Source organism: Asterias rubens, chromosome 17 (genome assembly GCF_902459465.1).
Source record: "Asterias rubens chromosome 17, eAstRub1.3, whole genome shotgun sequence".
NCBI classification, from domain to species: Eukaryota; Metazoa; Echinodermata; class Asteroidea; order Forcipulatida; family Asteriidae; genus Asterias; species Asterias rubens.
In genome coordinates, this window is record NC_047078.1 from 7,111,819 (window position 1) to 7,137,921 (window position 26,103).

Here is a 26,103-nt window from a genome sequence, read left to right on the forward strand (position 1 = left end):
TTATTTTTATAAAAAAAATTTGCACAAAGACTTTGATACTCCGGTAACAGTTTGGTTTTACTAAACTGTTCTCACTACTCCCCCAAAAACCAACGTTAATGAAGCATTGAAACTCTGTTTCTTTGACCCGTCAACTCATACCAAGTCAACAGTTGTCCATCAGTTTGAAACAGGACACGACACTACCACACATCACTATACAAAGCATGCAGGGCTAGCACTCTTACCTGGGACAATGGTACTGGTTGGAACTGGTATGTATGATGGGGAAAGAATAGCATAGAAACAAGAACTGGTTATGTCAGTCATGAGTCAGTACTGCAGCTTCTTGGGTACCAGTGTTTACCCTGCTATTTTAAAGGCAGTGGACACTACTGGTAATTGTCAAAGACTAGCCTTCACAGTTGGTGTATCTCAACATATGAATAAAATAACAAACCTGTGAAAATTTGAGCTCAATCGGTTATCGAATGATGAAAGAAAAATAACCCTTGTCACACAAAGTTGTGTGCGTTTAGATGGTTGATTTCGAGACCTCAAGTTCTAAATCTCAGGCTCGAAATCAAATTCGTGGAAAATTACTTTTTTATCGAAAACTATGGCACTTCAGAGGGAGCCGTTTCTCACAATGTTTTATGCCATCAACCTCTCCCCATTACTCGTCACCAAGAAAGGTTTTATGCCAATAATAATTTTGGACACTATTGGTAATTACTCAAACTAATGGTAAGGATACAACCTTACTTGATAACAAGCGATTGATAGCTGTTGGTAGTTTAAAACATTGTGAGAAAAAAAGTACAAAGTTTTTGAGAAAGAGGCAATTTCTCACTCAAACAATAAACGAGTTCAAGCCTAAGAAGCCTTTTTATTATTAGGCATCTGAAAGCACACAAGATATGGGCAACAAAGTTGCTTTTTCTTTCATATTTTCCTTGCAAGGTTTGTTATTTTATGCATATGTTGGGATACACCCAAGTGGGAATACTTTGACAATTACCAAAGGTGTCCAGTGCCTTTAAATATGGAAACCTGAATCATGAACACATTGACTTGTTATGCCTGGTAGTGTTATTAAAACCAGCGTCATGTATTAACACATTATTGCATTGGCTAAGCACGGATTACTCCAACAAAACCCAACAATCCTGCAGACAGATCTAACCAGCTTTGACTTGAGGGTAATCAGGGTTAATTCCACATGTCAAGAAATATCTTGTCAGGACATCTTTTACTTTCTTTATGCCATGGAACAACTTCACAAAGATGTCTGCATTCATTTAGATCACCCCAGAGGAAGTTTTACTGGTATAGATATAATCTTTACCAAGTTACCCTGCATTATGGTTCAAAACATAATTAGTGTTAATTGTGGGAAAGTGTTGCTCCCACATTTTTGGCTAAGGGAAGTTATTTATATTTAGTTGTATAAATTGGATTTGAAAGAGAAAACTTAGATGAAATAAGAAGTCCATAGTGGTTTATGGGTTTTTAAGTCACCAACCACGCACAAACAAAGAACATGGGTCTGTCGCTTTGCATTATGCTTCAAAACATAATTAGTGTTAATTGCAGGAAAGTGTTGGTTCCACATTTTTGGTTGAAGGAAATCATTGATATTCATTTGTTAATTGGATTTGAAAGAGAAAACTTATGAAATAAGTACTTTAAAGTTCTGTTTGGGTTTTAAGTCACCAACCATGTACAAGCCAAGATCACGAGTCTGTCACTTTGTATTATTGTTTAAAACATAATCAGTGTTAATTGTGGGAAAGTGTTGCTTCCACATTTTCGGTTGAAAATCATTTCTGTTTATTTCTACAATTAGATTTGAAAGAGAAATAAGTAGTCCAAAGTAGTGTTTTGGTTAGGCAACAATGTGCAAGCCAAGAACACTAGTCTGTCACTTCGCACCGATTGTCATTCAGTATGTACGTTTCATTTACCAAATTATGAAATGTTTAACTGGTTAGTTCCTGTGCTGGTTTGAACCTGGAGTCCTCCATGACACTTAAATTCAGACACTATCTTTGATCATATTGAGTTGAAATGTCTCATTAGAGCGCCACCTATATGTGCAAGAGTAGGAGAGGTTGAATAGCCACAGTCATCATCCTGACATTGCAAGACAAATTCTTATCCAATGAGTAAATGATGTGCATTTTCCAGATTCCCCGTCTTAACAAATGGCATTGAAAGAGACTTTAAACAACACAAATTTTTGAATCGCCATCTATGGCCAAACAATTGCTTCTGGGCAACTCATACGAGACATGGCCGGGATTGTAGCTAGACCAGCATGCACCTCATTCCACGTCTAGTATTTGCGATAAGGTCTATAGCGCAAAGTGATGGCGCCCTCTGTTGCTCAGTCACATGTAGGATATGAGACGCTCAACTCAATATGATACTGAAGAACCTGTAGTAGGCCTACATTGCTTACCTAGTACTGTTAGGTATGCTGACACATCTGCTGTACCAGATACACTTAGTGCAGAGCAGGTGTAATAACCTTCGTCTTCTAAGCCCACATCTTGGATCTCTAATTCCCCTTCTTCACTTATAACAATCCGTCCATTGCTGTAGCTTTCTCCACGGTACCACAGATCCTGTCAATGGTCATACGTTTTAATATTAATAATAATAAAGACTTGTAAATGCTTACATATCAACCCTCCTGGCGATTCAAGGCGCAGTAAAACCAACAACAAAACAAAAGCTTAAACAGACACAAGAAAATTATTTCTTGAAAACCTGTGACATAAGATTTGTTTTGAGAAGAGAGTTGAATTTTGTGGTACAAAGCTAGATCAAAGATTCCTTGACGGAGTGCTAACTTAAAGTAGTTCAGAGATGTAGTAGGGAGCCTTGCTGTTAAGTGCTTTGTGAACAATGAGCATCAGCTTGAAGATGATTCGTTGAGATATAGGGAGCCAGTGAAGTTGTTGCAGAATTTCGATCTACGATCAATTTGTCCCTTTCTCTGTTTGGGAATAAAACCCAGCAAAACTGTCATGTAAGTTGACAAAATGGACTCATATATGCATAATTGTTATTTCACAATAAAAACCTAGCAAAACTGTCACTTAAGTTTTCAAAATGGACTCATATATGCATAATTGTTATTTCACAATAAAAACCCAGCAAAACTGTCGTGTAAGAAGTTGACAAAATGGACTCATATATGCTTAATTGATATTTCACAAACAAATTGGGTACGAAGAGGCACAGGTTTGTGGTGGGCTACGGGTTATAACATTCATCATAATTGACAAATGTTCGAGTTTCCATTATACCCTCATCAGGGATGCCAGTGGCTCTTTCCTTCAGAGCCTGAATTTTGTTTTGAAGGAAAAGGGGTCACCGCCCGCCCGCCGCCCCCCCCCCCCCGACAAAAAACTATAAAAAACATAACAGCACTTTTTTTAATAAAACACAAAGAAAAAGAATATTCCCTGCCTCATGCTCAAAAACACACACAAAATGTATTACCTGTTCACCTCCCTTCTGCCAGAATATGGCCGGAGTTGGACTACCAGTCACTTTGCATTCAAATGAAACCACCTGCCCAATGGATACAGTCTGGTCCAACGGTTCCGTGGTGAATGTTGGCTCAGCTTTACAATCAAATAACAAAACAAAAACAAATTATTACATACAGTCAAATAAGTTAAAACAATTTCTCGTATTAGAAAAGGAAAAAAAATGAGCAGTGCAAAATGTGTATCTGTGTGCACTATTAGAGGCAATCAACATGCTTGGTTCATGTCAAAGACCGGGTGTATCCCAACATATGCATAAAATAACAAGCCTGTGAAAATTTGGACTCAATTAGTCATTGAAATTGCACTAAAATGGTGAGAAAAAAAAACACACCTTGATGCATTACTTTGTGTGCTTATAGATACGAATAAAAGGCTTCTGGCCAGAAGTCTTTTATTATTTTAGTGAGAAATTACCTTCTCCTCTAAAGCTATGTTGCTTCAGAGAGTCTTTTTCTCACAATGTTTGATACTATCAACAGCTCTCCAATGCTCATAACCAAGTAACTTTCCATGCTGATATATGTGTTGAGTAATTACCAAACGTGTACGGTGCCTTGAATGAAGAAAACCAACTTGAATTCAATTACTGATTACTAACACTCTCTGTTCATTGCAAATAATATGGGTCTATTATAAGAACAAATATTTAGCGTGTTTAGCTGCATTTTTAGAGGTTGCCTCCTATATTTTTTTTAAAGGAAAAAAGACATATTTTTATGATTTTGAATGATTTATTTTTTAAATTAGTCCAGCAAGTTGTCTTTAAATAAGGCCCTCCTCCTTCCTTTTTTCAAAAGGCAGGCATTCAACATGTTTTATTTTGGTTTGTTTGTTTATTATTTTTTAAATTTTTTTTAAGGGGGGTGAGGGGTGGGGGCCCCCCTAACTTACTGTTGACGTCCAGTGTAACCATCATCGTCTCTGCGCCCCAGCCATTCTCTGCTCTGCATATATAAATACCCTCATCATCTTGTATCACATGACGTAAATGCAGAGAGTTATCTTCACCAATTTGAAATCTGAAACGACAAAAGAGAATGTCATAAAACTTCTTAAGAAAGCTCATCTTATCTTTTCACAGTTGAATTGCTTGCACTGCACTGTGATACTTCCAACATTCTACACTCGGTCAAACACATTATCATGTGTATGGGCGAAACCCTTCAGTTAAACAATCACAAATGTATTTTGTTTTTAAATCGTTAGTCAGTATTAAAACTAAAAAAGAAAACAAATTGTTCACAAAGTGCAAAGTAAAGAGTGATGGAATTTTCAACCTTACTGTACAATATTGTCATTAACGTGTTAATTTCCCTCAAACACTGACAGCAGTTGGTAAAATTACTGAAAAATTAATAGGGTCTGTCATGGTTTTGTCTACTTAAAAGGCACTGGACACCTTTGGTAATTGTCAAAGACCAGTATTCTCACTTGGTGTATCTCAACAAATGTATAAAATAACAAAGCTGAGATTGTTTGAACTCATTGATCATCAAAGTAGCACGAGAATAATGAAAGAAAAAGTCACCCTTGTGCACAAATGTGTGTGCTTTCAGATGCCTAATAGAAGGCTTCAGAAATTACTTCTTTCTCAAAAACTACGTTACTTCAGATGGAACCGTTTCTCAGAATGTTTTATACTATCAACAGCGCTTCATTACTCGTTAACAAGTAAGTTTTTATGCTAACAATTATTTTGAGTAATTACGAATAGTGTCCAGTGCCTTTGAATGAGAGAGCTTTTGTAAGTTTGCTCACTAATAACTAATGTCTAATTTATTTGAAACTTTTGCTTGACAGTTACAACTCTTTTAATCTAGACAAGAGACCTTTATCATGGTTCGGCCATATTGACTTTCTCCCATTGGTATTAATTTTACCAAACCGAGAATGGAAGAACAAAATAGTCTGGTTCCTATTTTCAAAATGATTATGAGCAATATTTATTGTTATTCAATACGAGGAACATGACAAAGATGGAGGCAGCATGACAAAGGTCTACTGGAACGGACACAACTACTAACTACACCTTACATTACAAGAATGACTGTGGAATCACCTTCCTCAGAATCAGGCAATCTACTTCATTAGCAAATTTCAAAACTTTCCTTAAATCTCATCTTTTTTCAAAAGCCTACTGTACTGCGCTATGAGCATCGAATGTTGGATTAGTGCCTTATAAATTTAACGATTGATTGATTGATTGATTGATTGATTGATTGATTTTGTCCAGAATGTTTTACCTAGTGAAATACTAGTGTCTCTCATCCCATGGAGGAATGGTCACCCTAGCAAATGATTCTTGAGTTAAAGGCAGTGGACACTATTGGTAATTACTCAAAATAATTATTAGCATAAAACCTTTCTTGGTGATGAGTAATGGGGAGAGGTTGATGGTATAAAACATTGTGAGAAATGGCTCTCTCTGAAGTGCCATAGTTTTCGAGAAAGAAGTAATTTTCCACGAATTTGATTTCGAGACCTCATATTTAGAACTTGAGGTCTCGCAATCAACCATCTAAACGCGCACAACTTCATGTGTTAAGGTTTTTTTTTCCTTTCATTATTATCTTGCAAGTTCGATGACCGATTGCGCTAAAATTTTCACAGGTTTGGTATTTTAAGCATATGTTGAGATACACCAACTGTGAAGGCTAGTCTTTGACAACTACCAATAGTGTCCACTGCCTTTAACAGGATTATTGGGTACCAGTTATCCAGAGTGGCTCTATTAAGCAACTGATGCACATGACATGGTTTAAGCCTCTCACAATCAACTTCCTGTTTATGAAAGGTTGGAGTCTCCGACCAGGATGTCAGAATGAAAACAACGAATACTACAATAATACAAGCATTGATCTTGCTTGAGAGGGTTATATCTGGTAATCCATTTAGGCATATGGACATCTCAAAATCCTGAAATATTTACTACAACAAACAACCTCACAATGCAATCAACATGAGGCTTGAATCAAAGGGTCTCACTTATCAGGGGAAATGTATCTAATCAATCCAATACAGGACCCAATTGCATAGACCTGCTTAAGCAGAAATTCTTGCTTAACAACTGTCTGCTAAGCAAAAATTTAGCAGGACACCAGTCACAAAATGTTCATGTGACATGGTATTATAGCTGGTCAACTTTTTCTGGTGAGCATACTTTTGTTATGCTTAGCTACTTTTGCACACAAAAAAGCAGGATACAGTCACAAAATGTACATCAAATTCGTGGAAAATTACTTCTTTCTCAAAAACTATGTTACTTCAGAGGGAGCCGTTTCTCACAATGTTTTATACTATTACCAGCTCTCCATAAAGTTTTTATGCTAACAATTTATTTGAGTAATTACATTTAGTAAATGTCTGCATCATCAACAATAACCTTGACTCCCCCCACCCCCCACCCTCCAGTATCAAAATGTGTTCAATCAAAATGTGTTCAATTAAAAACGGAGTTTATATATTTCATCAGCTCTGCAGCTATCTTCTCAATATTTGAGAAGAAGACTCCAGCTTGTATTTCATTCTAAATCAAGGCTAGTCAGAGAAAAAACCTGGAGAGACAAGTAACACCTATTCAATATCCTGGGCTGAATGACTATACTGACTAAACCACACCCGCTGTCACCAACAAGGTTGACTTCTCTGCCTCCTCAGCCAGAAACCACAGTGAGACAAGCTTATCTTACAAATGATTTATAACCAAAGAAGTACAGGTGGCTAGCACACACCGCTGAGTAAACTTCCTCATCAGAAAAGAAATCTCAGTGCAATTACATAATTAACTATTCCAGACAGACAAACAGCTGCACTGTGTCTATTCCCACATATTTTAACACCTACTGACCATTCCTATCCCAGATGTTTACCATATACCAGTTAGTCTTTGTTACTTCTCAACCCAAAGTGAATGATTGTAAATAGTTCTTGGGGAGACGAGGAATGTTCACACTTTGAAGAATAAACACAGAGTCATTCTGGTATTGCATGGACATGAGCATTGTGTCCACATAACTGTTTAGACAACACTGTTAGTCAGTTAGCTAGTTTACTTCAGCTGCAAGGACCTCCATTCTATGAAAGGGGAACTCCTCATTTCCCATTCAATGCGCTGCCGATCTGCCCATCAAGCACACCCCATTGCTCCCACTGTCATCTTTAAGACTGACTCATCAGGGTTTTTTTTTGTGGCCTAACTTGAAGATGAATTTTTTGTGACTAGCTGGAGTGAATATCAGATTATAATAATATCTACAATGTCGGTGAAAAGACCTTTATACTTTCTGTTGTACCATTTCACTGTGAGGATGGACGGTACAGGGGATTTTGTGTCCATTTATTTAAACATCCATTTTTCATTGATTTATTTATCAAAAGTTCCAAATGTCTGCCTTCCAGAATTCAACCTAAACACAATTTATAATGTACCAGTCAAACATTCTCCACATAGTCTGCTTAAAAAGGCAAGCGCAGTTCTATCGAGAATTGTGAAAAAAGGACAGTTCAAAAGTCTCCCATTGGTTGCTGTTTTGAACAGTTCATAGCTCAGTGCGAAGAAATATATTTTCAATTTGTAGAGACAGAGAGGGGGGCCCAACTTCATGGCTTTGCCTCCTGCCAAAATGTGCGCTCATGATCACCACATTCCGCTTATTGTGCAAGCATCGAAAGTCTGCACTAGCTGTGTAAGGTTAGAATGTCTAGAAACCTGGAGTACGCACGCGCACATACACAAAATTCTTGCTGTGCTGACCTGTGAAGTACACTTAGCGGGGAATTCCATGCTTCAGTAAGCTTACGGTAAGAAGAGCCACTATATTGGGCCCAGATCTTGATGGGGAAAATAGTTCCCTTTACCAAGTCCAGGGGTCGATTTTATAAAGCACTATTAGATTCATCTGAACATGAGTTTGCCATTATCACCACCATAGTGATTTGTATAGGACATCACACATTGCTTAGCAATTAAGATTGATTTGGACTTAAAGCCAGTGGACACTTTTGGTAATTGTCAAAGACCAGTTTTCTCACTTGCTGTATCTCAACATATGCATAAAATAACAAACCTGAGCTCGATTGGTCGTCGGAGTTGCGAGAACTATGCAAGAACAAAAACACCCTTGTCACATGAAGTTGTGTGCTTTCAGATGCTTGATTTCGGGATCTCAAATTCTAAACTTGAGGTCTCGAAATCAAATTCGTGGAAAAATACTTCTTTCTCGAAAACTACGTCACTTTAGAGGGAGCTGTTTCTCACACTGTTTTATACCATCAACCTCTCCCCATTACTCGTAATCAAGTAAGGTTTTATGATGATGATTATTTTGAGTAACTGCCAATAGTGTCCACTGCCTTTAAGATCAATCTTAACTCTTTGTGTAACCGACCTTTTTTTTTTTCTTTTTTCTTTTTTAAACAAATAAAGCAAATTAGTGGAAGGGGATGAGGTGGCTGTTATGTATACTCACCTTCCTTGTGGCAAGTCTCCATCCATCCTACTCCATGTGACTGTAGGGATAGGATCTCCTTCCACTACACAGTGTAGATCTACTGTATCACCTGGTGCTGCAATAGCATCTTCAGCTGGTCTGGTGAAGGTCGGCCGAGCTACATGAGGTCAAATAAACACAGTCAGTACAGATTGGATCGGAAAAAGTCTACAGCCCCTTTCACATGAGAGCAATTTAGCAAGGGTCCCTTGCTAGTAGCATGGTTGTGTGTAAAAGGACAACATTTTGCGCTACTTTCCAAGTTCTCTTGCAAAATCTTTTCAAACATTGCTATATATGACAAACAATACTATATTTTTCAACCATGCTAAAATTAAGCAAGGGACCCAAGTTAAATTGTTGTAGTGTGAATAGCACTTATAGTTAAGTCATTGATGTCATAATGATTCCAAAATCTCCTCAGATCCTTTCACTGATCTTGGCTGAAATGGAGAATTCGGGAAGGCATATTGATTTGGAATTTGGAGTTTCCTTCAGAAGATCGTAATGAAGTTTGGAAAACCCTGTGGTAGGCATGCTGCCAGTCCACCGGTCAGGGAAGGGAGTTTTCAAGCCATCATGCCTAAGGAGGCATCTTGATTACTTTGTATGGTGAGGTATTTGCATACATTATTATTTGAACTAACTTACTACATGTAGTCACACAAACATAATCACATAAAATGCCTTTTCTTTGGGTTTCAGAACTAGATTTGATTAAGTTGACTCTAGAGGGAAGGCAGCCCCTACCAAGAAAAACCCTTCCCTGTGTGAGATAAATAATGCACAAAGGAATACAGTCCCATACAATATAAAGAGGCCAGTACGACCCTCTCCCCAAAAAAGAAATAAATAACAAAATTAAAATGAAAGAAAAAACGTCTGGTTATAGCCACTGTGTAGGTTGTATAATTTGAAATGTCAACCTTTTTTTCTAACTGAAGACAAAATACAATTAGGTCAAACTCAAAACAACCCACCATATATAATGCCTTGTTAAAGGAACAAGTTGCCTTGGATCGGTCGAGTTGGTATATGAAAAGCGTTTGTAACCGTTTGTTATAAAATGCATGTGGGTAGAAAGATGTTGTAAAAGTAGAATACAATGACCCACACAAACATGCAAAGTTTAACTACTTTGTTTACTTTCTGCTTAGATGTAGTTTTCAGTATAGTTAATTTGTGGTTTATTAGTAATGTAGTTTTCTGATTAATTAATATTTCCAGTAGTTTATTTATGATTGTGTGTTATTTATTTTCTTTCTGTATTGCATGTATTCATACAGAGTTTCCTACATGGTGGGACAAATAAAAAATTGAATTGATAATTGATGCCTCGAAATTGCACGGTTTTCCTTTTACCTCGTCGACTAACACGGTCGGCCATTTATGGGAGTCAAATTTTTGACTCCCATAAATGGCTGACCGTGTTAGTTCGCACAGTAAAAGGAAAACCACGCAATTTCGAGGCAAACTTGTGTGGATCATTGTGTTCTACTTTTAAACCATCTTGCCAACCATATGCATTTTTTTTTAAACGGTTACAGACGCTTTTTATAGACCAACTCGTCCGATCCAAGGCAACGTGTTCCTTTAAAAGCTCCTATCAAGTTGTGTAAATCTGAGATGCAGTCGAGTGTTAAGGCCTTAATAGGAGTTGGCTGAATCCAGTCTACAAAAAAGTCCTGCAAGTCAATGGCAGTCACTGAGGGCATGCGAAGCCAGAGTGTAGTAGACCTTGGTTGTAATAATACACAACATTGACAAGCTATCCTACAAGTGACTGCGAGCAGAATCAAAAGAAATTTAATATGACAAGATGATAAAGCCAGTGCCCACAGCGAGGCAGTCTTGTCGATTGTTCCCACTGCGTACTCAGTCAAACTTCCTTCTTGCTTTCAGTAAATGTTAATCAGAAAGAGGCTTTCAGCTACAAAAGAGTCACCTGTTTTTTATGGACGTCACCGACAATAAAGATTTAATAAGTCGACAAGGAAATGATTCCAGCTCCTTGGGAAAGCTGTACGTCCTATAACTTTCTACAAAGTTCTTGAGCACATTCTACCATCATGTTCTTATTGTCAACTGGTTTTTACCCCCCCCCCCCCACTCTCTCTCTCTCTCTCTCGACTACTGTTACTTTAGCAACTGTACTTACCATGTACATTAAGAATTGCCGGTGGGCTTTGTCTGGTGCCGATGGTATTTGTTGCAATACACACATAGCTTCCAGTATCTGTTCTCCTTGCCTAATAAAATACAGACAGAACAAAAAAAGCCAGGTGAAATCCTATTGGGTTTAAACGCTATAGTTGTATCATCTTCCTGTCCTAGGGATGTTACACCATTTGGTGTTCATATCGTCTTGCCTTGATCATTTTTCCTTAACACACAGGTGAATGTCCCATCCTAAAGTAGAATCCTAACATACACAGGTGATCATATTTCTTATGGTTACAGTATGATAAAATACTGACAGTAAATGAAGGATATTTCAAGAAATTTTTCAAGCAATAAAAAGGTATCAGAAATATTGGTAATTCATCTAGTAAATTATGGTCCTCGCTTGTGCAAACTCTTCTATTACATGAGTTTGTAGAGCAAATACTTATAAAAACCAAATACAATATAACCCATACTTCCCAAGACAAGGTTATTTTTCTTCGGAAATAACAACAATTTATTTAACAGTATCTATTATATAACAGTTCACAAGAGCCTCACACTAAAATGGGAGTATAAGTCAGGGCTAAGACTCTGACTACAGAGGCATCGATCTTTTATCGGGAAACAGCAGGTCTGAATTTAGCACCATCCAACAGACCAACCAAACTCAAGGAATTTAACGAGCCATAAATACTTTAATACATGACTTCCTAGATGTGTTAATACTATCTAATATCTCTCTCCGAAATCCAGACAAATAAATACAATATTTCCAATGTCAAGAAGTCCTGCAAAAGCCAAGCTGTGGAATTTAAAGGCAATGCTGCTGATTGAGGCCTTGGTGTGATGACATTTTGATTGTTTTTGTTTTTGTAGGGTGTCATGGTCCATTAAAACCTCAAATCATATATGGTGATTTGCGATACTTTGTTTTATCAGGTGGTGAGGAGTGTGATGAGATGTTGAGACCAAAGAACTGACTCCGAGGTAGTGCAGTTAATTACGATCCTATAGGCTAAAGTAGTTAACCCAGCCAAGTTTCTATACCTTCTGTAAACAAGCAGGAACAGAGAAGTCTCCCAAACAATCCGATAAAATCTACTCCGTAGTAGCTTGCATATGAAATATTTCACCTTGTCTTCAAACTTGAAATAGCGCCCTCTTTGCTTACAGTCTGTCCAGAGTTAAGTAAACAACTCTCATCATAAAGGAACTCTTCAAACACTTTATTCAGAAACTTTGAAAAGTAAATTTCAGTTGACATTGAAATCATATCTTGCATGATAACCTACTTTAGGTAGAAACCTTGTTTAATTTGAGGAATACCTTTTCCTTTTTTTCAAATTAAGAGCTCAGTCATAACTCTTGGAACTTGACAATCAGCGCATGTTTTATTAATTTAAAGATCATTTAGACTGTTTTATTTGGAACGTGATTTTGTATGTTGTTCAGGAGATCAGCTTTATAATTGACTGTGACTATTTCTGGAGCGAAGTCTATCAATCCTCCATTATTTCAAGAGCTATGTTGATGCATTACTGACAGTATGCATTCAAATAGAGTTCTTTTAGGTTAAATTAAGTTCAATTATATGCTTTTCATCGAAAGACTCGTCTGAGAAATGGAAAAACTATTGTGCAGCATTCCAATGACAACCTGTAGTACTGTGAACTAGAAATCACAGGCAAGGATGCAGTTTCAAATCCGACTGAATTGGAGAGGAAATGAAGGTCTGGTTGTGTTTCCCACTGATTGAAATTGAATCTCATGTTAAAATATTTAGCGCCTACTTTCGATGTCACTTATTAAAAAAACAAACACGCCAAAAAGCAATAAAATGTCAAAACAAAAATGTAAACTGCCTCCGCCAGGCATTCTCTGTTGTTCTAGTTGGTAAGACACTGCTCTAGAATTGGAAAAGGTTGTGGGTTTGAATCCCACCCGAGTAATATATGCCTGTGATTTTTTTTTAACAGAAATCAGGAAGTAACAATCAAACAATGCTCACACATACATCGTTGTATGGATAAAACTAAATTAATACAATAGAAGTTGGTATATCTTTTGTTGAAAAAATTAAGAACACATAGTTTTGTAAATTTAGATTGTTGTACAAGACTGTTAACCATCTTGCCCTTACAGGTATCTTCAAATGAAAATTGCCTTAATTTCTTCCTTAAATACCTACCAACAAAATACATTCATCACATTATCAACTCCAGCATAACATCTCATTCAAATGGGAGAGGGTGAAAACACTACTATTAAAAATTGCAGTGTATAAGTCATTATTGTAATTTAAACTAAATATTTTCTGATCGAAATGTTTTTGAAAATATGGTGACATGATTCAAGTTCGTGAAGACTCCTTGGGTATGCTGTGAGAAAAAAAGTTTGGGTTCATTTTCTGGGCACGTTTTGTCCTAACTTGTGGCTCAATAACTTCAATAAATTTACTTGAGTTATTTAGAGTTATTTTGAGTTGCTTAGAGATAACTTCATAGTAGGCGCTATATAAATCACATATATTATTATTATTATTTTAAGACATTATTATTACCTGTGATATCATGAGGTTGCCATCTTGTAGCACCTTGACTCTGTCTCCATCTGTATTCACATCTTGACCGTCTTTACTCCAGCTGACTACAGGCTCTGGGTAGCCTCGAGGGGGCTGACACTCTAACACCACTGGCTCTCCGGCTAAACCCACTGAATCGGATGGATCCGTCCGGAAATCGTCTCGTAAAACTACAAGAAAAAAAAATTGAAACATTATACACATAATGAATGTTTATGAGTGCAATGGTGCGAATTATGTTCATGAGTTGAAAGATGGAATGTTCTATTCAACGAGGCGGAGCCGAGTTGAATGGAACATTCCAGCTTTCAACGAATGAACATATTCGCACCATTGCACGAATGAAAAACATTCATTATTTGTTTTATATAACATCCAAGTAGAACTTTGTCATTTTAATTGAAAGAAACAACTTTCAAAACAAACAATTTCAACTGTAGAAGCCGAATGCTAGTAATTTTACTATGCCTTCTTGCAGTAACACCTGCTGCGTTACCAAAGACACACGCACGCAGTGATGTTTTTACTCAGCTTTTTCGTTCCATCCGAAAAGTACCATTGCACGCTGGCAGCGTGCCAGCGTGCAATGGTACTTTTCGGATGGAACGAAAAAGCACGGCGAGTGACTCAGCGTGCAATGGTACTTTTATTTGCTATCACGTGACGGACAATCCTCCAATCAAATGGCAAGGATCTGCTTGGGTGTTATATAAAAAAGTTTATTTGCATTGGTGATTTAAATATTTAGTCATAAAAGCAACTATCATTGAGCCACATGTTATTTTGGTCCATGTACATCATGGGTATGCAAAGAACATGCATCTATTGCCCCTTTTATAAATTATTGTAAATTTTGGGTCATTCTACAAGATTATGATTCGTAACATATGTATTTTAAATTTACTTTATTTATTTTTATTTTATTTTTGTAGGAGGGGGGAGATCAGGGAGCTGCCACGACCCCCCCCCCCCCCCACTTCAAAATTTCACAAAGTAAATCCAACACGTATCTGCTTGAAACTATAATCAGCAAGCCCATTCTCGAAAATTCACGAGTACCCACTGCAAATAAGACCCCACCACCCCAAACTGGCAACATTTCATATCCACACAACATGTCCACCTTAAAGACACTGCACACTATTGGTAATTGTCAAAGACCAGTCTTCTCACTTGGTGTCTCTCAACATATGCATAAAATAACAAACCTGTGAAAACTTGAGCTCAATTGGTCGTCGAAGTTGCGAGATAATAATGAAGAAAAAAAAACAACCTTGGCACATGAAGTTGTTGTGTGCTTTCAGATGCTTGATTTCAAGACCTCAAAATCTAATTCCCAGGTCTCGAAATCAAATCGTGGAAAATTACTTCTTTCTCGAAAACTATGTTACTTTAGAGGGCGTCGTTTTTCACAATGTTTTATACTATCAACAGCTCCCCAATACTTGTAAGTAGGGTTTTATGCTAATAATTATTTTGAACCTTTAAACCTAAACAGGACTGGAAGGTAAAACGGTCCAGGGCCTTGGAAAATAAGATTTCATGATTGCAACTGCATAAAGAAAACATGTCATTGCTTGTATTTACTGTTTTTTTTTTTAAGACGCGACTGGTTATTTAGCATCGGAGATGACCTTGTAGAAACCCAAAGGATGCAACTGCTTTAAAATACAGACTAAAAGGTCAATCCAATCATCTGTCTCTGTATCAAGGTTACCATACATGATAAGTTCAATGTGCTTAGACTAAGCAAGCAATACCAATCCAACATCTTTTAGCCAACTTAGTGAAATCTGTCACTTGTGTCCCATCATAAGGAATTAACACCAGATCAAACAGGAATTAAGCAAAACCATCTTAACAAATCCACCATCTGTGCATATGAAGGCAAGGTTTGAGCCAACTCATTCCAGTCTACATGTTCCCTTAAAGGCTAGGCTCTGGACACATTTGGTTTTTGTCAAAGACCAGTATCCTCACTTGGTGCTTTATAGCTCCCTGCTTGGTGTTTCCCAACATATGCATACAATAACAAACCTGGGACATTTTGGGGTTTGAGAACTCATTGAAGTTGAAAGGAAGGCATAAAAGAAAACAGCCTTGTTGCACATTGTGCTTTCTGATGCCTAAAAAAGACTTATAGTCTGAATTGTTCAATATTTTAGTGAGAAATTAATTCTTTCTCAAAAACTAGGTTACTTCAGAGGGAGCAGTTTCTCACAATGTTTTATATTATCATCAGCTTGCCATTGCTCATAACCAATTAAAATTGTATGCCAACAATTATTGTGAGTAAAATAAGGTTTATTGCGAGTAGCAATATATCAAAAGAGGGCGCTGTTGAACCCACACAAAGATATAGGCCATGCGTGCGCACGTCGTGCGTTACAACATACACCGCGGTAGCAAATGCCCCATCTACCTACCCATAATGCATTGCGGTTCTGAATCGCGATAAACCTTAATACCAAAAGTGTCCAGTGCCTTTAAGAAGCACATCACCACATGAGATAGAGTTGATGTACGAGGCTAGCTGCCTGTTGCAAGAGCTTAACGGAGGATTGTTAGATCATTGAACCCCCACACAGATCTTCAATTACTAATCCATTTCATTTTGCCAGCCTGCAATCAATAACAAGCAATTGAATGAGCTTGATACTGCTTCGCCAGTATTTCTCCATGGACATAGAGTGTGGGTAGCTGGCTGAGATGAGCTGATGATGCGGGGCAGTTAAAGCCCAAAGAGACACAGCTTCTTCTCGCCTTACAGATAATCTCATCATAGCAGCCATTCCTTTACTCCAGACTCCATGGTCTTACTGCTGCTGGACAATCCACTGGCATTACTTAGTCTCATTCCACAAACAACCACAAGTTATGCTCTGAGATGGCATCATTGGATCAAACCAAATTTAAAAGTGTTCAAATAAGTTTTCATGTGTCACTTATATAAATGTTATAATAATAAACCACAAGGCAAACTGAATGGGTAAATTCTTAATGATTTGGTCTGCTCTAGTGAAGAAAGGGGTCATGTACAATTGGTCCATGCAGGATTATAAACACATAGCATTACTTTCTATAAAATCCTTTGTTTCAAGTTCAGCGTAAATAACAAGTTTCACAATGTTCTGCAATCATGGACAGGACTCATTAATAATAATAATAACCCAATTTTAGCCCTTTTCACACCAGGAGGGCGTCCCAAAGCGCTTCACATTATTACCCCTGGTCACTGGGCCTTAACTCACTCCTTAAACCATCTCAGCTCCCATTCAGCCTGTGCACTGTCTTTACAGAAACTGGACACTATTGGTAATTGTCAAAGACTAGTCTTCTCACTTGGTGTATCTCAACATAATGCATTAAATAACAAACCTGTGGAAATTTGAGCTCAATTGGTCGGCGAAGTTGCGAGATAATAATGAAAGAAAAAACAGCCTTGTCACACGAAGTTGTGTGCGTTTAGATGGTTGATTTTGAGACCTCAAATTCTAAATCTGAGGTCTCAAAATCAAACTCATGGAAAATTACTTCTTTCTCGAAAACTATGGCACTTCAGAGGGAGCCCTTTCTCACAATGTTTTATACCATCAACCTCTCCCAAGTACTCGTTACCAAGTATGGTTTTATGCTAATAATTATTTTGAGTCATTACCAATAGTGTCCACTGCCTTTAAACAAGATGGTCTCCCCCAACCTGAAGAAACTGGCTGTGATGAACAGTCCCCAATGCTAAACTGATTCCAGACCAAATGCCAAGTTACCATCTTGAACTTTAAAAATAAAAACTTGACTGAGTTGAGTCATGTTGGCGAGGTGCACCCGTCATTCGCGTCAGCAAGCAACCAGCCTTGAAACTGGTACTTCATGAATTAAAATGACAGATTCCCTCATCTAAATCGGTAGTGATGAGTTTCTCAAGATCAGAATAGTGACAGAGATTATGTGAAGTAGCAGGTGAAATTTTAGAAGTAGTTAGCAGTGTCATCAAAACAATCCAGCGCTGAGACATCCTGTGTTTCGGTATTGTAATCTCTGGTACGTAGCTGCTGCATGCCCGGAAGGGACTGTATACCGCTGCTTCATAATATGAAACATACAAAACACAAACCACTAGTTGAAATTTACTAGGTTGTCAAGGAATGAATTAATACACCTAGAAATGTGTTGATGGAACAAGATGTAGGCTCAGGACTTTAAGGTCGTTAGTGCAATTTGTATGGATTTAATAATGAGAGGGGTTTGCAAATTTTTGAGCTCTTTGGATGCAAAGTTTATTGATCAAGAAACGTCTCTAAATTGATCGTTTTTATTAAAAGTAATATTCAGTTGCTAAGAAAAACGCTTAAGCTGCATGTGGATTGTGCTTTTTGTTATTTTTTCTCTAAATGTCCTGTTAAGATTACAGATATGAAATAGCAACTAATGACATTAAAAACTGACTAAACAAAGTGACCTTTAGTAGTTTCTTTTTGTGGGTGAAAAACATCAGAAACATTTCAGGTTATAATTTGTTAACAAATCATGTAGAATTAAGTTGAGTGTCTCTTGCCTTGTGTGGATGGAATAGAGCAAATCAACAGAAACTGAACTCAGGAAGATTGTGCCTTTACCTAAAGGTTGAACCACATCATGGTTTTAAGTTTTAACCATTCAAAGACAACTTTTTACACAAATTTCTTTCACCACAAAACGTGTTCTACCATTTACTTTTATATTAAAAAAAAAGGTAGCCTCAAGGATTTTTGTGGTCAAGTATTTGCATTTTAATACTTTAAAACAGAATGTATTCCCTTGTTTGATTCTGTTTTTCACGGTATTCATTTGAAAAGTAAAAATGTGCCGCACCTACATGAACATCTCTAAGCATAGAGCAAGGATCAAAAGCATTCCGAGTAGAGTAAAATGATTCTAAAAGATCATTTGACATTTTGTAAACTGGTGAACTGTTAAAAGAGATGTGAGAGTATAATGATTGCAAGACAACTTGACAGTATCTGCTTTACCAGTCTAAAGTTACCTCACTTAATACTCCCTACAGATGTCATGAACATTGCACCAATTTATACCACATGACGGGAGGTAAATCAGATTAGCCAAACTATCAGCTGAGAATGCTGACTTATTGACCTCAATGAAGACACAAATCTCGTCTGCAGTCATCAAAGTTACAGTTTTATAGAAAGACCTATTCAAAATATGTTTCCAATTGAAATAATCGTGTGGAGGATTCTTTGGGGATTGCCAAAGCAGATTCTGTTTTCCTTGAAACTGAGTGAAATTGGAGGAAGCATACTTTATTCGAGTTCATTTAGGCGTTAGTGAACAGTGTTGTGTTACCTGGCTCGGGCCAGTGCAACAAACAAATAAAACTGACCATCAGTGCGGAGCTGGTGAAACTGATTTGATTGCTGCCCAACTATTTGGTTTGGGACAATATACATGGCATGTGTGAGTAAACTAGACACAATGTGAGCTGATGGACCTCTAGATGGCGGCCAAGCAGTGGTATTGTCAGCAACATCAAAGCGCAGGATTCCAGGGTGCTAATTTACTGAATGATGGAGCTGAAAGTGGACAGCTAAACCTGCAGGATAATAGACACTACAATGGTAGCAATCTTGTCTGGAGCCAGCTTGCTTTATATACAGTGCTGGTGGCTGTATAATAACCACATACAACCCAACATTCGCACAGACAAAAGCACAAGCCAGACTGTCAAAACTACGGGCTCATTTTAGCTCAATAACCCCACAAGCAATGTAAAACTACTTGAGAGTCATTATAGGCGTTTCAAACCAAGAATTCCTCTAACTAACTCTTGACATACACAAGTGGGGAATCAAGTCAAAAACACAATTATTAACGTAAACAACGTCAAGGGAACAAAAGAGTGAGTGGGACTGGTGCCTGTGATTCATCTGGGAATGAGTCTAAGACTGGATTAGTTTCTACATCAATTCACTCTCAATCAAAGAACATAGTATCACATGGGAATGGGATCAACTGTCAATACACACCTGCATGGAATACAGAACAACATGAATTGCTATGTCTTGCTCAACCCAAACAAACTGAAGCCTTCCATAAAAATTACTTTATGTCCTTACTTACACAGGGACATATTCTGTATCAACAGCATTACCACCATGGGGGTAAATTACGCAATTAGGAAGCGCATAAGAATAGCCATTAGAAGTGGAGATGTATAGTATTCCCTCATGTGTTGTAATCAGTGATTGTGTTTGTCCATGGTTTCCCAAGGCAGAAATACACATATCAACACTACCATGGGTCAGAATAACATTAGGCTAATAAGAGCACCACACCATAGCAATCATCCATTCCAACACAGTATACTCATGATTGACAGCAAGGCTGAAGACAACACCTTGGGGAACTCAGAGTCTTTCTTGAGAACACCCACACCATCTCTCCCTGTCTCTTCCTCTCTAATTGGTTATTTAAGAACTCCCAGCCAAAAGATGTTGCAGATAATCCATACCCCCATCACCTAGCTCCTATCTCACATCAGTCTTGCGTGGCGATATTTAGGACAGAGGTGTAATATCAAATAGGTCTAAACAGAAAAGATTTTGCGGATTATTAAAACTGTTTGACCTTTAAAGGATCTCATCAATTCTCAAGCTGGATTTGACACTCCTTCTTATTGGTCTTTATCACTCACTAACCCTATCAAACTTGTTATAAGATTTATTCAATTGGAGAGGGTACATTATTAGATTGCTTCAAATCTGATCAATGTGATGCAGACGTATCGGTCTCCTACATCTCAAACAGACTACTGGTTCTCTGGCCTGTAAGCTTCATTTTTTGAAAGGGCAAGGGCACCAAGAACAATTTCCCCTTAATTTTCTCCCCTTGTAAAGGGCACCCTATGAGGAAATTGTAAATTTGTACTGAAGCATTTCAAGGGCACCAAGGCAATGACCAGGGGGCAGGGACGCAATCGCCTTTGCTGCTCTGTGAAATATCAGGCTTGGGTTCTTCTATTCCTGACTTTGATATTTTGTGAGTTTATTAATCTTCTGTTCTTCAACGTATAATGAGAAACGCTGAATGGTTTCACGCAAACGCAACCAAAAATAATATAATATGCAACAAGGTCTGCCTAGCCTCAGCTTAATATTCTTTTCCAGATCCAGACAGATGAGATTCATAGATTGAACATTTACTGAGAGAGGAAGTAGCATCTGACCTTATTTATGTTCCTGAATTTTGTATAGTACAAACAAGTAAATATTATCCAAAAACACGAGGTCACAAGAAGGTGCATGGGTCACAAGAAGGTGCATGACTATGAGAAGCAGCAGGTTAAAGGGTCTGGGTTCTTTTTGTAAAGCATAAAACACACTGTCCACAGATTTACATTAAACTTGGAGATAATGATGATAGAAAGATTCCCTTAACATATTATTTGCTGAGGTAACGTTGTTTTTGAGAAAATGAATAAAACCTTGCATGAAAATTATTTTAGTATGTAAAATATACTGAAACTGCTAAAACTGAGACAACATTTATTATTGTGACCTTGACCTTGTTTTACTCTTTTTTCAAAAACTTCACCAGCTCAGCAAGTAATATTTTAAGGGAAGCTTTCTACCAACATTATCTTCAAACAGTGTAAGTTTAATGTTAGTCTGTGGACATTGTGTTTTGTGTTACAAAAAGTACCCACAAAAATTGGACACTGTTGGTAATTACTCAAATTAATTGTTAGCAGAAAACCTCAATTGAAAGAAGCAATGGAGAGCTGTTGTTAGTATACAACATTGTGAGAAACAGCTCCCTCTGAAGTAAAGTAGTTTTTGAGAAAGAAGTAGTTTCTCACTAAAATCTTTGAATTGAAATCAATACCTCAGCTGATCGGTCTCAGATTCAAGGCATCTGTAAGCACACAACTTGTGCGACAAGGGTGGTTTTTTCCCCCATTATTCTCTCGCAACTTTGATGACCAATTGATTTCAAATTGTCACAGGTTTGTTATTTTATGCACATGTTTCTCACTTTGTGTATCTCAACTTGAGATACACAAAGTGAGAAGACTGGTCTTTGACAATTACCAAAGGTGTCCAGTCCCTTTAAACAAAGGTACTAATAATACAGTGTATACCACCATTAGACCTCTCAACCATGGGAGTCAACAAAGCAATGATCAGACTTCAACTCCCAACCGTACACTTACTGACTGACTCCCACTGGAGTAATGAATCACAACCAACTGATGCAATGACATCATAATGGTAGATTGGTAGAAAGTCTGGCTAAAATGGCCTCCCCTGTGAGCCATTTTAAGTATTTATTTAATGAGTAATGCTCTTAAAGCTGGTGTGGTTCTGTCAAGGCACTTTAAAATTCATATTGCGTACCCTTTTGGTACTTTCTACCCCTTTGATACTTTCTCAACGTAATATTTAGGGTAAATATATTCTCAAAAAGCTTCTTAGCAGTCTGAGTTTAGTGAACTCATGAATACAAGGTCTTGTTGTGAATCAATGGATTTGTGCCTGATCTGCCCGAGCTCCTGATTTAGACTGGACTAACAACAGAGGACATCAAGCATAAACAGTAGCTTAGAACAACGCAATTATGCTTACCAGAAAAAGGTTTCCAGCCAAAACACCATTTCACATGAACATCTTGTGAGTGGTATCCTGCTATTTTTTGCTAAGAACAACATTTTCTGCTTAAGCAGCTCTCTGAAATTGGACCGTATGCACATCACGTTGAATGTATTCTTTTTTTTTTTCTAATAGTAATACAGATGCAGTTAACAACATTCCAATCCAATTGGTATTAGGATTTATATGATGGTTCGAATAAATTATTATTGATGAAGACACAATAGTTTTGAGCTCATCCGCGGTTGTTGTGTGAACGATTTTTAAAGCCCTTTTAATGAAACGGAGGGTTACACGTGTAACCGATTGTAACCAACCGGTTCAGAAACGGTTTTATGTTTAGACAAACAATCATAATTGCACAGGCTCTGGCCCCGTCGACCACTTCATCAGGTTTCAAATTTGTACAAGGAGTGTTGCCTCTGTGAAACCATAATGCTTAGCATTGAGCAAAGTCTTAAAGTAGATCTTTGTTTAGCTTGGACATCAAGTCCATCAAAAAGGATCAACCTCTTGCTGATCCGATTGAAGCAGATATCTGTCCTTGAGCCGTATGGTAAAATGACTTCAGAATAAGCCATACTTTTGTGGAATGATTTGTCTTGTCATATAAATTTAGCCATCTAATCTGACATGACGACAATGAAAAAAAAAGATGATATATGGGAATCACTATATTAGGCTTTGTTTGTATTAATAAATTTGATCGGCTTTATTTTTCCCACCATTTTTCTGGATACCTTTTCTCTTAATCCTTCTTGCTCCTCTCTTTAAAGGCAGTGGACACTATTGGTAATTACTCAAAATGGTTATTATCATAAAACCTTTCTTGATTACGAGTAATGGGGAGAGGTTGTTAGTATAAAACATTGTGAGAAACAGCTCCCTCTGAAGTGACGTAGTTTTTGGGAAAGAAGTAATTTTCCACGAATTTGATTTCGAGACCTCAGATTTAGAATTTGAGGTCTCGAAATCAAGCATCTGAAAGCACACAACTTCGTATGACTAGGGTGTTTTTTCTTTCTCTATTATCTCGCAATTTCGACGACCGATTGTGCTCAAATTTTCACTGGTTTGTCATTTTATGTATATGTTGAGATACACCAAGTGAGAGGACTGGTCTTTGACAGGTACAAATAGTGTCTACTGTCTCTAATAATGATATGAACGGATATTTATTTGTACTGTTAATACCTCCGTCAAAGGTCCTGTTTGGATCAAAAGCTAAGACTATCTCTCCAAAGATCCCAACTCGTTTTTAGTAATAAACTTGTTGCCTCTGTAAAACCATAATGCTTAGCCTTGAGCAAAGGAGACGGTTGTTTGGCCTGGACACCAAGTCCATCAAAAAGGATCAAACCTCTTGCTGATCGGATTGAAGCAGATATGGTTTAAGTTTACATCCTTGAGCCTTATGGTAAAATGACATTTAGATTAAGCCATACTTTATCAAGATGGAATTATTTGTCTTGTCATATAAATTTAGCCATCACATCTGACATGACTACAATGAAAATAAGATGACGTACATGTATATGTAATGGGAATCTCTATACATGGCTTTTCTCCCTTTTTTCCTATAAATAGATATGTTTATATTTGTATGGCTTTGACGAAGGTTCGGTTTGGATGAAAAGCTATGGCCATCTCTTCAACTAGCTTTAAATATGTAAAATTGGTATACAAAATGCATGAAGCCAGCTTTTAAATGGCAATTAACAACTGAGCTGATCCTTGTTTGATGTTTAATATTCCTTATAATTTGAACTGATTATCTGTTTTTAGGGCTGGCTGGCTGTGGTCCACGAACTAACCAACCAAATAGTGGCTATATGTAAAGTGCATTAGCCCGAAACATTCAAAAAAGATTTTTTTATGAGTGAATGGTATTTCAAAGAGTATCACCTGCTCTAACGGAAAAAAGTTTAACTTTTACTTTTAATGGTCAGGAACCATGACAAAAATTTAAAACGTTTCTTATAAAACACATAAGAGTTGGTCACGTGATATATTGTCGGGATCCTGACAAAAACTAATTTTGAGCACTTTATTTCACTGCTACTAATAATTGGCGGACTTTGTCGAGCAATGGCTCAAATGAAAGCTTGTAACTTTCTCAACCCCCATCAAAATACCTATTGAATTTTAAATTAAAATGTTTGGGTCAAATCGGCCAAAAATCTGACATAGCATCTTTAACAAACTTATTAGCAGCATTCGGAAGGTGCAGGACACATCAATGTAGAGAAATTTATCCAGATGGCATTCAATTTGACACTGGAATTATAGAGGAATTTATCTCCTTTCTTAGCTGGAAAGATACTTGTTAGGGTCTTGCTGGTAAAATTATCAAAGTCATCTTTGAACTAAGAAAATGAAGCGCCTGCTGGTCTTCTGAAGCACTGTAGATTCAGTGGTATTTGTTGAACACAAAGACAGGAGAAGTGTTGAGAGCAGAACATAGTCTTTTTCATTGATGTATCATTTAAAGGATTTGGGTACTTTTTCAAAATGTCCATAGATTTACATTAAACTTACAGGGTTTGAAGATAATGATAGTGGAAAGCTTCCCTTCAAATATTACTTACTGAGGTGCTGTAGTTTTTGAAAAATGAGTATAACAATGTCATGAAAATACGTTTGTAAATGCTTACTTAAACTAACTTTAGTCTCATGAAACCAAAATTAATTTTATGACATTGTTTTACTCATGACCCCAAAACAGCACCTCAGCACGTAATCTGTTCAGGGAAGCTTTCTACTATCATTATCTTCAAGCTGTGTATGTTAAGTGTAAATCTGTGGACATTGTGTTTTTTGTCCCTACAAAAAGTTCATACACTGTACACCCTTTAAGCTTTGTGTTAAAGGCACTGGACACTTATTACTCAAAATAATTGTTGGCATAAAAACTTACTTGGTTACAAGCAATGGAGAGCTGTTGACAGTATAAAACATTGTGAGAAACGGCTCCCTCTGAAGTAACGTAGTTTTCGAGAAAGAACAAGTTTTCCACTTAAATATTTGAATTTGATTTTGAGACCTCAGAATTAGATTTTGAGGTCCCAAAACCACGCACACAAATTCATGTGACAAGGGTGTTTTTTCTTCCATTATTATCTTGCAACTTCGACGACCAATTGAGTTCAAATTTTCAAAGGTTTATTATTTTGTGCATATGTTGAGATACACCAAGTGAGAAGACTGGTCTTTGACAATTACCCAAAGTGTCCAGTGTCTTTAAGGCATTTCACTCTGTAAATCCTGAGTTAATCTTAAAGATCTTGGGAAGGTTGAACGCCCACTTGAAGTTGTCAACAGGACCAAGAGCCTTTTATATTGAACATCAACTTAGGAATTGTCTAAGCTCAGCAGGCCTGTATGTTTTGTTTTTGAAAGGGCAAGGGCACCAAGGCATTTCCTCCTTGGTAAAGGGTACCCTAAGAGGAAATTGTAAATTTCTACTGGGGGTATTAACCACTTCAATCTACAGACGCTACAAAAGACACCCACAACAACAATCAAGTAGTATAAACTATGCTAAGTGAATCTTTGGGCTTAGTCCATCATTCCTTGTCAACAGTGTCTGCTGAGGTGAGAATTGAAGTCAACATAACCAACAAGAGCAGCACTAGTAGGGAAGTTATTTATAAGATTCCATGGCATTGATTGCTTTT

The 26,103-nt window shown here is 37.3% G+C and overlaps 1 protein-coding gene across 3 annotated transcripts in view; it reads right to left on the reverse strand.

The window, feature by feature from the left end:
• Positions 1-26,103, reverse strand: part of LOC117301351 (roundabout homolog 1-like) — an 85,110-nt gene that overhangs the window by 32,991 nt on the left and 26,016 nt on the right. For 2 of the 3 annotated variants that reach the window (XM_033785277.1, XM_033785275.1), the window contains exons 4-10: positions 13,761-13,951; positions 11,193-11,283; positions 9,014-9,152; positions 4,437-4,564; positions 3,493-3,617; positions 2,444-2,609; positions 228-251 (exon numbers count right to left, since the gene is read on the reverse strand). In XM_033785277.1, coding sequence (XP_033641168.1) covers positions 228-251; positions 2,444-2,609; positions 3,493-3,617; positions 4,437-4,564; positions 9,014-9,152; positions 11,193-11,283; positions 13,761-13,951 — 864 coding nt within the window. The remainder of the gene's footprint in view (positions 1-227; positions 252-2,443; positions 2,610-3,492; positions 3,618-4,436; positions 4,565-9,013; positions 9,153-11,192; positions 11,284-13,760; positions 13,952-26,103) is intronic. The other variant, XM_033785276.1, reaches the window with a different exon arrangement.